Source organism: Drosophila hydei, unplaced genomic scaffold (genome assembly GCF_003285905.1).
Source record: "Drosophila hydei strain 15085-1641.00,03,60 unplaced genomic scaffold, DhydRS2 tig00000090-arrow-arrow-pilon, whole genome shotgun sequence".
Lineage (NCBI taxonomy): Eukaryota > Metazoa > Arthropoda > Insecta > Diptera > Drosophilidae > Drosophila > Drosophila hydei.
In genome coordinates, this window is record NW_022045662.1 from 2,042,904 (window position 1) to 2,057,969 (window position 15,066).

The 15,066-nt window shown below is 40.7% G+C and overlaps 4 protein-coding genes across 6 annotated transcripts; 2 read left to right on the top strand and 2 right to left on the bottom strand.

Annotated features, from left to right (window-relative positions):
* Positions 1–2,934: 2,934 nt before the first annotated feature.
* On the bottom strand, positions 2,935–6,166 carry LOC111598871 (E3 ubiquitin-protein ligase znrf2). Its single transcript, XM_023314320.2, has 6 exons — positions 4,703–6,166; positions 4,468–4,594; positions 4,301–4,396; positions 4,136–4,241; positions 3,996–4,068; positions 2,935–3,518 (listed from the first exon to the last, which is right to left on the bottom strand). Exons 1-5 carry the CDS (start codon positions 5,192–5,194, stop codon positions 4,011–4,013), a joined length of 879 nt encoding a protein of 292 aa, XP_023170088.2. The 5' UTR covers positions 5,195–6,166; the 3' UTR covers positions 2,935–3,518; positions 3,996–4,010.
* A 160-nt stretch (positions 6,167–6,326) lies between these two features.
* LOC111598869 (TATA element modulatory factor) lies at positions 6,327–9,973 on the top strand. Its single transcript, XM_023314318.2, has 5 exons — positions 6,327–7,178; positions 7,255–8,839; positions 8,900–9,167; positions 9,232–9,459; positions 9,521–9,973. Exons 1-5 carry the CDS (start codon positions 6,572–6,574, stop codon positions 9,737–9,739), a joined length of 2,907 nt encoding a protein of 968 aa, XP_023170086.2. The 5' UTR covers positions 6,327–6,571; the 3' UTR covers positions 9,740–9,973.
* Positions 9,974–10,111: 138 nt separating this feature from the next.
* LOC111598870 (chitinase-3-like protein 2) lies at positions 10,112–11,839 on the bottom strand. Its single transcript, XM_023314319.2, has 2 exons — positions 10,857–11,839; positions 10,112–10,799 (listed from the first exon to the last, which is right to left on the bottom strand). Exons 1-2 carry the CDS (start codon positions 11,744–11,746, stop codon positions 10,421–10,423), a joined length of 1,269 nt encoding a protein of 422 aa, XP_023170087.2. The 5' UTR covers positions 11,747–11,839; the 3' UTR covers positions 10,112–10,420.
* A 216-nt stretch (positions 11,840–12,055) lies between these two features.
* On the top strand, positions 12,056–14,046 carry LOC111598872 (ras-related protein Rab-40C). Of its 3 annotated transcripts, none has more exons than XM_023314323.2 (5): positions 12,056–12,091; positions 12,747–12,901; positions 12,991–13,184; positions 13,244–13,466; positions 13,542–14,046. In XM_023314323.2, exons 2-5 carry the CDS (start codon positions 12,769–12,771, stop codon positions 13,757–13,759), a joined length of 768 nt encoding a protein of 255 aa, XP_023170091.1. In that variant the 5' UTR covers positions 12,056–12,091; positions 12,747–12,768; the 3' UTR covers positions 13,760–14,046. The 3 variants fall into 3 exon arrangements, with proteins under 3 accessions (XP_023170091.1, XP_023170089.1, XP_023170090.1); XM_023314321.2 differs by having other exon boundaries at positions 12,961–13,184; positions 13,542–14,045; XM_023314322.2 differs by lacking the exon at positions 12,056–12,091 and adding an exon at positions 12,150–12,157 and having other exon boundaries at positions 12,961–13,184.
* The last annotated feature ends 1,020 nt before the right edge of the window (positions 14,047–15,066 follow it).

A 15,066-nucleotide genomic window follows, 5' to 3' on the forward strand; every position in this document is an offset into this window, starting at 1 on the left:
ACATTATATATATATAAATATATATATACATGTATATATATCCATATACATGCGTATATGTATATTTATATATAAACTATATATAACATATATATACACATCATATATGTCTATACATATATTCACATACATTCAGGCAGGGGTTAATTGCTGCCAACAGGCGCAACGATCACCCCGTTCCTTCCACTTCCACACGACGACCTGCCCCCATTCTCCACAATCCCACAGAGTATAGTTGATAAAACGACAGAAAACAAAACCAAAAAAAATGAAGAAACAGATATACAAATGAATTGAACATGAAGGACACAAAGACAACATCGTTTCGGTTGCTTTCGAGGCTCAAAAGCTCAATGCCCCCACCCGGTCGAGCCACCCATACAGCTGGGCTTAGCGCGACCGAGCGCCGCAGGACGCAGCACCTGGTGGGCTGGCAGGAACACGCCCAAATGTAAGCAACTCTCAACAGGACTTGGAACAGTTCGCGCATCCGTTGCACATTTCAAATTTCAAATTTCAAATTTTAATTCATTTTAAATTCATTTACACAAACCCGGACACTGACACAGACACACACACGCGCATACAATAACTTTAAAGCTCCCACTCCCAAAAAAAAGAGAAACAAAGAGAGAGAAGAGAGAGAAAAATTCTTATATTATATATCTTGTATTTAAGTTTAAGTTCAACCATTTTTTAATTTTAGTTTTTATCCTTTTTTTTATCGAACTATCATCCTACAGCTCATTTGGCATATTTTAAAACCATCAGCAGGCGCGGGCCATGCGCTCCAATTGGATTTGTTAATTCATTTGTTAATTTAAAGCCCTGATTTTGTTTGCTTAATAGTTTTTCTTTTGCGGTGAATCAATGCGGTCTTCATTAAAGATTAATACGAAATAATTTCATGTGTTTTAATTCACTTAAACGTCGAGGACTTTGCCTGGAAATGCGCTGCACGTTATCGATAGCACTGTCGATAAGTTTAAGGCGTGCTTAAGTCGCGGGAACTCTAATTGAAACCCGGTTCATGAGCAAGACCAATTGGACTCGTTAGAGTCGACACTGCTAATTGGAACTATCATTCAATTACTTCTGATGCTTCGCTGAAGAGAAGATAAAAGATCAATGAAACAAATAAAACGCCAACAACTTGAATATATCGTTTGTATTTATATATAATCACTCATTTATTTTCTAAATTTTTCCACTTTAGCTCAATTTGCTTTACTCTCTCCCTCTCTCTTCGGCTGTCATTTACTTGGTAGTCGTTCGTTTATCAATTACGTTTATATTTGTTTTCACTTGGATAGGGTGTAAAAAGTTTGAAATGTTCTTAATAGGATCAAGACGTATTTATTACCAGCTAATGCGCTTCTTATGTTTTCTTCTTCTTGTTTTGTTTGTTTGCATTAATGTTTTGTATCATCTTTCTATTTATATTTTTATTTATATTACTTTTAATCATTAGGTATTTGTTGCAAATTAACATTAACTTTATTGAACTTCTTGCTTACAACTATTTTTGTTGTTATCTCTTTGTGTGTGTGTAAGTGTGTGTGTGTAAGTGTGTGTGTGAGTGTGTGTGTGTGTGTGAGTGTGTGTGTGTGTGTGAGTGTGTGTGTGTGTGTGAGTGTGTGTGTGTGTGTGAGTGTGTGTGTGTGTGTGAGTGTGTGTGTGTGTGTGAGTGTGTGTGTGTGTGTGAGTGTGTGTGAGTGTGTGTGTGTGTGTGAGTGTGTGTGTGTGTGTGAGTGTGTGTGTGTGTGTGAGTGTGTGTGTGTGTGTGAGTGTGTGTGTGTGTAAGTGTGTGTGTGCTGGTGTGTATTTTACAAACAGTACAGTTAGAAATCAAAATTCCACCTATGTTTAAATATTGTTTACACTTTCAACTATTTGTTTATGGTTTTCTCTCCTTTCGTTCTCTGTGTTTGCCGTGTTAGGGAAACTTTTGTTGTCAGTTAATGTTAATGTTGCTTTTACGGTTACGCGCTATAGTTATACAATTAAATGTTTATATATGTACAGTACATTAATGTATACATATCTATTTATATATATATATATATATATATATATATATATATATATATATATATATATATATAATTTACAAAAGAACTTAACGAGCTGGCGTCGTCCATTAATTTGTTATTACATAGAAAAATATTAACAAAATAATATTAAAGAATTACATTTAGAAAAAAAAAACCAAAATTATACAATAGTTTTGTTTTACATATATATGTATACATATCCATATATATATATATATTTACGGCACAGCTCGTAAGCTAATTTACGTTACGGATTGTGAATGCGGCTAGATCATTTGCTTTAGTTGTTGCTCTTCTCATTCTGTTATGGATAGTTCCTTTGTCTAGGACAGGAGCTCCATTAGCCAGTAGAGGTTTTTGAAACATGAAATATAGTTTAATTGCCTTTAGCATTCGTTTGACCAGAATTTTCACATGACAGAAGTGTTTCAATATTTCCAATATTTTCTCATTTTACATTTGTGTTGTTCTTGTTCTTGTTGTTTTCTCTTAAACAATACAAACAGAATAATAGTATAACAAAGAAAAAAATTGTGGACAATTTATATATATATAAAAAAAAATATAAATAGCAATAACTAATTTATGACATGGATAAACACAAAAAATTTGTCAAATTTCAAATAAAAATTATAAACAATTATAAAAAATGACATAGTTGAACAATTTTTAAAGTTAGGTTAACCCATTTCCATTTTTTGTTTTTTTTTTTTTTTTGGTTGCTTTGCTTTTGTTTACTAATTTAAGCATAATTATTTATAGTGTTTGTGTGTGTGTTTTTTTTATCGATCTTTATAGTTGTTGTTTTGTGTTTATCCTATTTTAGTTTGTTTTTTAAAATAATAAATACATACATACATATACATTACATTACAATTACATCATATCCATAGTACAAAATATAAAATTTAACATCACATTGGTTGACATTCTTTTGTTGGTTGGTTGGTTGCTTCGCTTACATGCACTTACTCTCATCATCATCACCATCATCATCATCATCATCATCATCATTATCATTATCATTATCATTATCATCATCATTATTAACTTTACACTACATCCTTAACATCCTGTGTTTATTTTGCTTTGATTTGTATACGTGTTTTAGTATTTATTTTTTGTGGGTTGGTTGGTTTCGTTTACTTTTGTCCTTTGTCCATTGTTTGTTGACGTTGCATTTGCTAGTTTTGCTAGCATTTCAAATTAATTTGTTTCAATCGTGTGTGTGTGTATGTGTATGTGTGTGTTTGTGGATTTGCATAAACTGTCGGTCGGTAGGTCAAAACGATCGATTTCTCGATCCAAATTTCGTTTCTCTTAGCCTCTGCTTCCTCCGCTCACATCCAGTTCCAGTTCCATTTCCATTTACATTTCCTTTTCCATTACGATTTCTATTTGCATTACTTTACATTTTCTTCTAACAATTGATGCTCTCTACAATGTTGGCCTCTGCTTTCTAACCTGCAAGTATATATAAAATGGTTCATTACACTGCATAATAGCCGCACTACAAACTTAGATACATATATAAATGATATACATACAAATGCTTGTTGAGAAGTCGTCTAGAATTCAGTCTGATTTATGGCGCACGCTCTACGCACTGCCCACTCAGAAGTTAAACGACTTAACGAGCTTTATAATACAAATACAATGCATTATGCATATACACATATCTATATCTATATATATATATATATATATAGAGAGAGACACGATGTCAAATGGCATGAGATACTGATTACATAGAATATCTACACATTTACATATCAATATGAATACGTTAAAGGCTTACATACAAATAAAAAGGAATCTACATATTTACATTTATTTTTATCTCTAGCTAAAAAATAAAATAAAAAGTAATACTGTATTTTGCATATGGCAGCTTATCAGTAGTATTTTAATACATATATGATTTTGCTTTTTCGACATTACCTATTGAGATTTTTACTAATCTCCAGGATGCTCAGGACAGGAGCGATTCACCTCAAACCAACGGTCGATGCAGCTGCAATTCGATGAAACAATTGATCAGCATATATATTTAGATGTGTGCTGAACGCTGGTTCGCTTACCCTTTGTGGTATATGCATAGACATGGCAATCGAGCAATTGTATCTCCTGGACTCAAGTCTTCAAGACATATAACGCACTCGCCCTTGGCGTCGAGTAATGTGTCCTCTACAAAAGTTAATTGAAATTGAACATTAAAAATGCTAGTAAACATTCCTGCCGCATACCGTTATATGAGAGTCTTGGTTTTGTTAGGCACATAACTAAATGGCATTCAATATCGTCTGGCAACACAAACTTATTGCACACGGGACATTTGATGCCTGTGCAGAAAGAAAGTAGGAATTGAAAGTTGTTTAATAACTGATTAATATATACAGAAATATATAGCTACCATTGAAAGACCAAATGTGCGATGGAAGCGATGTTGCTGTGTAAACACGGCCAATGCCATTCGCTGATGTTGCAGATGCAGCCAACGCGATGCTCTCAACGATATTTGCGCCAGTCATCGACATGTCCTGCAAGGCAATGATAAAAAGAGAAGGAGAGCGACATGGAAAGAGAGAGAGAGACAGAGGTTTGTGGGTTAATTTGAATGGGAGGCAAGGAGACTGAGTGCAACTTACGCGTATTGAGTCACCAAAAGCGCGCCGCTGTTGCATATAGCTCTGTGCGGCAGCCGAGGAACTGTTGTTGTTGCCGGCTGCCGTTTGGAAGCTACTGCTATTTGAATTAGCTGATACAGAGACTGAAACGGCGGGATGTGTGTTCGGGTACGTGCTCGATCCCTGTTGTAGTTGTTGCTGCTGTTGTTGCTGCTGTTGTTGTTGTTGCTGCTGTTGTTGTTGTTGTATGTCGGGCACTGAGCTGAGGCTGCGTGCACGCTGCCGATCTATAGATGTGGAGTTCTGCTGATTGTGATGATGATGATAGACCTGTAGACCGGGCAATGTGCGCAGCAAATTGAAACCCTGACCGGCATCGCCGCTCCGGCCACCAACCGCTGAGCCTTGCGGCGTTGACTCGGTGGCAGTGGCACCCGTTGAGCTGCTTGAGAATGTTCTGGAGCGTGGGCTCTGCTGGCCGCTGGTCGCTGGTGTGCTTGCCTTTTGACCCATAGAGTTTGAGTTTCTTTCTATCACGCACGGCCTCTGCCCACCCCCCGCTGCCCCTGTGCCCCTCGATCGTTGATTGGTTGGGCTTGCACTCTTCCACTCGCACTCGTTATTGCACTTTTCGTTTTCGCTCTCAATTGGAGTCTCTCTCGGTCGCTGCTGTTTTGTTGCAGTTTAGTTTATTTATTCTTATTGGAGCTGTCTTTGTTTGCTCCTTCGTGTTTTGCGCGTAGGTGTGTGTGTGTGGGTGTGTATGTGTGTAGGTGTTCGCGGGAGCGTGTATGTGTAGAGGAGAGTGTTTCTGCGTGCGTTCACATTTAAGGAAACAAAACAAATGACAGCAGCAGCAGACAACAATAGCAAACAAAGTTGATGTTATGGATCAGGGTTTTGGGAGGTGGTGGGTGGTGGGAGGTGGTTGGTGGGTCAGCAGCGGCAGCAGTGACGGGCGGCGTTGATAAATGCGGTATATAGATAAGTGTTTAAGTGTGTTTATGTGCCTTCTGCCTTCGCCTGTGCAATAATAATGATGATGATGATGATGATGATGATGATGAATGTGTGTACAGAGAGGTGTATGCGTGTATGCGTGTATGCGTCTGTGTATGAGTGAGTGTGGGTGCGGGTGCCAAAAGTGCGGAGCGATGGGAGGGCGTTAATCGCACGTCGGTCGTCGGTGTCAGTGTCGGTGTATTGGTTCTAAGTGTTGGTGTCAGTTGTCTGTGCGTAGTTGATTGCTGTTCTTGTTGTTGTTGTTATACCGAAAGCCAAAATAGTTCTGGACTCTAACTACGCTTAATCCGCTTGATTACCACTCGCAATTTAAATTACTGTTTCCGTTTTCTCTATTTTATTTTTAACATCTCCGTTTTCGTTTTATGTGTACTCTTTGCTTTGCTTTTGACCACCACAATTTATTGGCCGACCACCACAAAATATAATCGCAAATCTTGGTGTTGAAAAATACCAGCACACAAGTTAAACTGATAGCGATATATAAAGTCACGATTGTCAGCGCAAAACAATAGGAGTACAAATGGTATCGATGGTAGTGTTGTTCGTTGTTTAACTAAAAAAATTTACGTAGTTGGTTTATGATTCTAATCTTGGAAATTGAAATTGTAACGAAATTAAAAATTCTTTTACTGGGCTGTCATAGTTAGTTAAGGCATTTTATGCCGGGTAAACAGAAATCGATAGCAATCTATCGAAATATCATTGCGATATCAGTAGATGTTGCTAACCAGCTACGAAACAAGATTTTTTAATAATGTCTTCGTGTTTGTAAAATCGCAGTTGTTGCCAAATCATTTAATTATTAATGTGCTGCGGTCACTAAGCGTAACAGAGATAGCGGACTAGAACACAAACAGAAGAGGCATGAGTTGGTTCGAAAAAGCCAAAACGGTTCTAATCGAAGCGCTTGATATTCAGGATGATGACAACAAGGCAACAGATAACGCTGGCAGTAGCACTACAGCAACCAGCAGCAGTAGCAGCGCAGCATCATCGATGGCCGGCGCCAAAGGTTCGGCAGCAAACACATTAAACACATCAGCTATAGACGGGGCCATATTCTATGATAATCCGCATGCGAACGAGATGGTAACCATTCCGCCCAGAGCGAGCGATGCCTCAGCGTCAGCACCGGCCAATCTCTATGCGAAACGACAGTCGGCCACGTCAGATTCCGTGGATCTTCTGTCATCGCCATCACCCACGTCGCCAACTGGTGTCGGATGTTTACGCAATTCCGAATCATCACTGGAGCTAATAACAGCGCCAACAACAGCCAGTGAAGTGGAAATGAATATGTCCCCGGATACGGAACCTTCGCTGCCGGATAGCATAGTCATAATAGCCAGCAACGAAACATCTGACAATGCGGATGGCGACGATGACGATGACGACGATGATGCGATTGACGAAGATGATGATGGGCAAGTGCTCAATTTGGATCAGGATGATCATTCATTACATTTGAATGGTAAGTTTGTCTCCAGATCGATATCAATTGTAATCTTATGGAAATTTAAGATATATTCTCGTTTGCATTTCTGCAGATTCTACCAAAACAATGAAAGCCTTGGTATTTAGCGACACACAAACTGCCGTCAATGTTTCTGGCGCTGGGGCTGGTGCCGATTCGGATTCGACGCAAAGCTTTGAGGATATCCAACTGCAGTTGAGTCACAAGAGCAAGTCGGCCGGCAGTCCGGTTAGCACAGAGGCCTGTCAGCACGCAAACAAAACGGAGCTACCCGATCAGAGCTACTCGTCCACATCGTCGGACATTGAGATCATATCGAATCCAAATGGTGATTCCAGTACAAATAGCACGACGACGCGCACGAGTCCGCAAAAGTTCAAAGAGCTGTGCGGCAGTGTTAAGGGGCATGGTCATGGCTTGCATGGTCACAAGCAAGGCAAGGGTCACCACCGCGAACCATCAGAGATCTCATTGCTGTCAGAGGATTCGCAGTCGGAGCTGGACAAACTAGTTCATCGCATAAGTGAACTCAATCAGGTAATCGAGGCGCGCGAACAGCGTCTGCTACAATCGGAGCGTCAGAATGCTGAGCTCCTCGAGCGCAATCAACAGCTGTGCGCCCATATGGAGGCGGCCAAGAATAGTGCCAACAGCAGCGAGGCCAACGAGGCAGTGCAGCGTCTCTCAGCATTGGAAAAGAAATTTCAGGCTAGCATACGGGAACGGGATGCATTGCGCATACAAATCAAGAGCCTTAAGGACGAGCTTCTCAACAAAATACCCAAGGATGAGTTAACTGAAAGCAATGAAATGATCACAGCGCTGCAGTCCGAAGGTGAGAAACTCTCCAAGGAGATTTTGCAGCAATCGAACATTATCAAGAAGTTGCGCGCCAAGGAGAAGACCTCGGACACACTGCTAAAGAAAAATGGCGAGCAAATCTCACAGCTGTCCAGTGAATCGGAACGCTTGAAGAAATCCCTGGCCGCCAAGGAGGAAATGGAACGTTCACAAATTGAAGCCGTTTGCCGCATGACCAATGACAAACGGCGCGTGGATGAGGAGAACGCTGAATGTCGCAGCCGTATCGAGGATTTGCAATCGAAGCTGGCTGCGCTCCAGGCGAGCTTCGATGGCGTCAAAGGTGACCTGCAGCAGCGTCAGCGCCACGAACAGAATCAAATGCAAGCCGAGAATCAGGAGTATGTGCAACAATTGAGCGAAATGCGTGAAAAGTTGCGAATCACCGAGCACAACATGGTGAAGCGGGAGCAGCAGATGCGCGAAGAGAAGCGTGATTTGATGCGTCGACTCGAGGCGGCCGAATCGCGGGCTGAGAGCAGTACCCAAGAGCTTAGCGTGTCGACGACGCCGCTCATTAGACAAATCGAATCGCTTCAGAAGACGCTCAATCAACGCACCGTCACCTGGAACAAGGATGAGCAGCAGTTGCTCGAGAAGCTGGAGGATGCGCAATCGCAACTGCGCTCGCTACAGCAGCTCGAGACGGTGCAGCACGAGAAACAGGAGCTGCTGCGCACACGCTGCGACCTGCTCGAGGAGAAACTAGCCAATGCTCTAATGCAAGCAGAAAGCGCTAAAATTCAACTACGTCAGCAGGAATTGGATGCCAGTATCAGAGAGAATGACTACAAGAGGTGAGAGGGTTTTCTTTAATGACAATTATATTTTGACCATCCTGATTTGCTTATGTTTAGCCAACTGAGCACGCTGCAGGTGCAGCTGAAGCAGCGCCAGGACAAGCTAGAATCCTTGGCTGAACAATGCCAACAATTGGAAGCGGAATTGCGAAAACTGCATGCCTTTCAGCGAAGCAGCGAACTAACCGTGGAGGCGGTCAAGGCCAGCAACGAGCTGTCGGAGAATCGTTGCCAGAAGCAGTTGCACGTCTCTCCACCGCTCAGCCTGGCGGATGACAGCGGCTCCAATGAGGATGCACTGGGCGGCATTATTGATTGGCAGGGCGTAAGCAAATTGTTTAATTAATTCTGTGATTCACTTTTAATATTTTTTTATATTGTTTATTCAGGATGATTTGGAATGCGCATCGAACAGTGGACGACAGCAGTCGGGCATGATTCAGGGCGTGCATTTGAGCTTTTTAGCTGGAAATACCACAACGCTCGAGCATCTGCAGGCGCTGCTCAAGCAGCGCGATGGCGAACTAACGCATTTGCAGTGGGAACTGTCGCGTCTGCAGGCGGAACGCGGCGTGCTGGACAACGAAATATCCAATTTAACTATGGAAATGGAAACGGTTAGCAGTAACTGATAATTATTGTTGCCATCACTCAATTCTTAATTTTCAATTCCTGCAGTTAAAGGAGAAAGTGCAATCTTATGAAGCTATGGAGAAATGCTATGAGGATCTGCAGCATCGCTACGATGCTTTGCTGCAAATGTACGGCGAGAAGGTGGAACGCACTGAGGAGCTCGAGCTGGATCTGGTCGAGCTGAAGCAGGCGTATAAAATACAAATCGATGAGCTGCTTGCCGCGCCGCCTCCAAATCTTCAGCGACCAGCCAAGCACACATGATTGCCGTCTCTGGCATGGTTGCGACGTGCCCAACAGCCGGCAATCCAGTCGGATTTGTATCAGAATTTTCACTTCGTCGACCTTATGCAAATGTAGTCTTCGAGCATTACTTAACGAAGCTGTTTATTTTCATTCCTCTATTTTGCTTGTTTATATGTGTAGCACCTGTGTCCTTTTATGTCACACAGCTAGCACCCCGCCCCTTTTCTAGCGTCCAATTAATTATCTATGTATAATCGTCATATTAACATACAAGTAAATATAATTTGCGTGTTAAAATTTCTAGTTATATTATGAATATGGATCGATTGTGATAATTTTTATTTATACTTATGCGTACATAAATTAAAAAAGTAATTCGTACATTAACATTCTTTGTTTTTCTTTTTCTTTAGTTCAAAACAAACAATAAATCTGATCTTTGGACAGCAGAAGAATCGTTCTGTAGGAAACGTCTTCTATCACATGAGCGCATATTACACAATTCTTAACAAACTTAGGGCTTATTTATATTTAACGCTTATCCTTTTGAAGTTATTTATCTATCCATCTATCTATGTATATACACATGTTTCCACACGACGAGGTTACCAGGGATATATAATACATTGAAATACCTGAACAAAAAATATTTGACTAATTGGCATCGTGATCTTGGATCGACTTCATTAACTCCACATTTCAGGGAGCTCTTAGAATGGCATTTGCAACTTGGGCTAGTGGAAATACAGGTTTAGCAAGCTCTTTGGCATTTCCGGCTACATAGCCACAGCTGTTCTTCAGATCATCTGTGTTGAGGGAGAAGATCATTAGGCCGCCCACATTCATGGACTTGACATAGTTAGCTTTGCAGGAGATGCTCGTCTTGCTTTCATAAGAGATCCATTCCTGCACAGAGCTTAGATAGGGCGAGCAGGTATCGTTGTCATATGTGTAAGTCGGTTCAATAAATTGATTAACGCATTCGCACGTTTCTGACAGCGTAGTGAAGCCTAGTTGACCACATTTTCCAAATCCGGATGCAGGCGCGCCTATTCGGCTGTTTAAAGGACTCATAAGGCTGTAAATTATTAAGAATGAGTACACTACCTATTAATTCAAAAACAAAGTTACTCACGTAAAGGAATGCCCGTAAGTGGGCAGACCAATGACCAAACGCTGGGGCTCCAAGCCATTTGATAACCACCAGTGAACGGTGTAGTTGATGTTGAAGGTGGCCATTATGGAATGCTCCATGGGACGGGCGTAGAGCGGCGCATTCAATCCAGTAAACGGCGTATCCTCACGGTAGAAATGGAAGTCGTAGGACATTAGATTCACATAGTCCACGTACAGGTTGATTTCCCGTATGTTGTAACCAAAGAATGCGATGCCCTCAGGTGCAGCTACGGCCAAAGTTAGCAGATTGTTAACGAGCTTCTCGCGTCGCCACTCGAGGCGAATTTCGTGCAGCAGTTGGGAGAAGTGCATGCGTTCATTGTCGTAGGCTCGTGGAAACTCCCAGTCCAAATCGATGCCATCTAAGGTGGGATATTTGTGAAGCACGGTACGAAGTGAGCGTAGAAATTGTTTGCGGCGACCATGATTCGCTACCATGTCGGCAAATTGATGTCCACTGTCCGCACCGCCAATCCACAGCAGCAGCTTCACCTCTGGATGGGCAGCACGAAAGAGGCGTGTCTCATTCTGAAGCACTTGCTCTAGGCGCGGTGACAATTGCAACGTCGTGTTGAATAAATTGGCAATGCCAATGTTAATATGCGTGCACAAATCTCCGGGCACATCCAACAGGCTCAACTTATCGGGTCCAGAAGTTGAGTAATAGCATACAAAGCGTTGGTTGTGCTGCACTTGCAGCTGATCCGACACCTTTGTAGTCAGCGTTATTAAACAAATAAGTAACACACATGTAAGGAGCAGTATGTAGCGGCTTTGAAGTACACGCCTTTGTAGCTTTGATAGCTCAGCATTTTCGTTATCACGTTCTATCTTGATATAATTAACCATTGTTAGTGTGAGCAGAAAGTGGCAATTAGGAACGTAGTGTTATTTGCGTTGATTCAAAATTCAGTGTAATCAAAACAAAAATAAAACCAGAAACATCGATAGCATGCGAATTCCATCGATAGCGTCAGATTGGCGATAGGTGATATGTGGTTGCAACCCTGTTCGCATGTGCATATGCGTATTTGGGTAAAATAAGTTTCTGTCGTTTGTGCTGCAATTTCTACGTGCGCCGTACTTTTCGTTTAAATTTTTTTGCAAACTTAAAAACAATAAAATGCAATTGTTGAGCGTAAACAATAAATAGCTGCTGCTGCCGTACAATACATTAAAATAATATTGCCGTCTGTGAGTGTCAGTCTTAATGTTTGTATAATTTGCTCATTGTTTTTCCGTGTGTGACAGAGAGAGTGTGTGAGTGTGTGTTGATGTTGCTGCTGTTGTTTTCCCCATTGTTGTTGTTGTCGCCTCGTTTGCGGTGCAAAACAAAACACACCCAAATGATTGGCACCAGGCGAAAAACGAAGCAAACACCATCATACATAGCATAGGGTGGTACAAACCGGCAAAAGGCAGATACTGTTGTAGGATCCTATATTATTTATACATGTATATATGTGTGTGTGCTTTCGTTTTTGGCATATTCACGCCCATTTGCATATGAACATCTGTGTATGTTTGTACCTATTTGTATCTGTGTGCTTCTGCTGAATGACTCACTAGATAAATGTTACTCTTCCCACATTACAAAAAAAAAAATTGCCGGTTCGACTTTGGCACCTTGCAGTTTCTGGGCTGCCTGTTGTTGTTGTTGTTGGTGGTGCGTTGTTTGTGTACGCGCTTATCTGGCGCAGCTTATGGCCCGCCCTCCCTTCTAGCGCCCCCTCATCTATACCGGTTAGTTCGGGCCACAAGCAATGCAAGAACTTGGGCTCGCATTCTTTGGCTTGTTAAAAATGGTAACTAACCTGCTTTTTTATGTTTTGTTTCGTTATTGTTGCAGGTTGAGCAACACGGTTAGCTATATGAGAACCATGACAAAAGACTACGATTATCTGTTAAAGGTGCTACTGGTTGGGGACAGCGATGTGGGCAAACATGAAATACTGTCCAATCTGGAGGATCCTTCAACCGAAAGCCCCTTCTGCAGTGGGAATGGTAAGTGGGTCGATCATTGTTGTATTCATGGCTCTGGCATACACCCAACTCATATATAGATTGCACCTCTCACATATTGCAAACGGTAGCATACAAAACGACAACCATATTGCTGGAAGGCAAACGGGTTAAGCTACAGATCTGGGATACATCCGGCCAGGGTCGTTTCTGTACCATTATACGCTCCTATTCGCGTGGTGCTCAGGGTATTATCTTAGTGTATGATATAACAAACAAATGGAGCTTCGATGGCATCGATCGTTGGCTCAAAGAGGTCGAGGAGGTGAGTGCTGCATTAGCTAAGCATTCAAATCAATAAATTAATATGAATATATTTTATAGCATGCACCTGGCATACCCAAGGTGCTGGTGGGCAATCGTTTACACTTAGCCTATAAGCGTCAGGTGGCCGCCAAACAGGCGGAGACCTATGCCTCGCGCAACAATATGTCCTGCTTTGAAATATCGCCACTCTGCGACTTCAATATACGTGAGTCATTTTGCGAGTTGGCCCGCATGGCGCTGCATCGCAATGGCATGGAGCACATTTGGCGCAGCAATAAGGGTACGCGTAGTTAACTATAATTTAAAGAAGTTATTTTTGTTGTACTTATTCATTTATACACTTGTTCATTTTCAGTGTTGTCGCTGCAGGAGCTCTGCTGTCGGACAATTGTGCGTCGCACAAGTGTTTATGCTATCGATTCGTTGCACCTGCCGCCCTCCGTTAAGTCGACACTTAAGTCGTATGCCATGACAACGTCACAGTGCTACAATTCGTTAACACAAAACTCGAAAAGTCGGAATCGCTGCAAGACGCCAACCAGCCACAGTCGCAACAGTTGTGTGATCGCGTGATTGCCGGCTTGTAGGTGGTTTCTCGTCTCTTCTGCAACTGCCTACGCAACGGCTGCGCAATTGCGCCTAAATCTACAATCTACTTATATTTATACTACCTAAGCTTAAACACAAACACACACACACAAACACAAACACATACACACATACACATACATATATACACAAACTCTAAACCCACATAACATGCGCGAGTATTTTCTTCAATACAAATATGTCATCAGCATTAATATTTATTATCGTATGAAAAAGAGCGAGAGAGCGATGTTTCTATTTTTACATCCTATACATACTACTTAATATATATATGTATACCATATATACATATATATATATATATGTGCATCTACTATACGATATACATATAAACATATATATATTTTTTTTATTCTTTATAATGTTTACCATTATCACTAAATTTAATAACGCATAACTGTAATGTTGTTAATATTATTATTATATTTGTATAATTCTTATATCTAATACGCTGGATATAGTATACTGATACAAGGTATTCCTTCTTTAATTTTTTTTTATCTATATATATATATTTATACATATATGATTTTTAATTTTTCATTTTTGTTAACAATCAATGAATATTTGTAGAAATTTTTTGTAATTAAAAGAAGGCGTTGGAACAAACGAATTGATAAGATGATAATGATGATGATAATAATAATTATGATACTGATCACCATCACGATGATGATGATGACATGAAAATCAACTACAACTAAAAACCACATGCGCTATCTTTGTCTTTGTCTAGTTACCCATCTCATTCTATTTCAGTGCAACAAAGTGAAAGTTCGGATGATGTGATACGTAACAAAATATATTCGAATATTTTTTATTATGATATATGATAAGAGACGCATTATCGGCACTATTGTCAGGCAATATTTGGTAATATCGTTAATATATCTTAGATAGCTGAAATTGTAGAGCTTATGCCCAAACTTTTGGAGATATATTCTACAGTTGAAGAACACTCAGCTGAAGCACCGATCATGATCTTTAATGATATTATTCAAACATATCGTCCAAAATTTTTATACGCATAATACCCATTGGTGTAGAATAATTAAATTTAATAGCTCTGCCCACTTTTAGCTTTGGCTCATTCGAAAGATCCTATTTCTGTAAAAAATTATATATATATATATAGATATATCTATTTATATGTGTATATCTCATCTGAACAGTCTTCTAATGGGTTTGCAGAGTGTCGAAGCTCTTGCTCGCCATTTCACGTTGTTGAGCCGCAGAGATAAGAATTTTGGGTTTAGAGCCCCATAAATGAG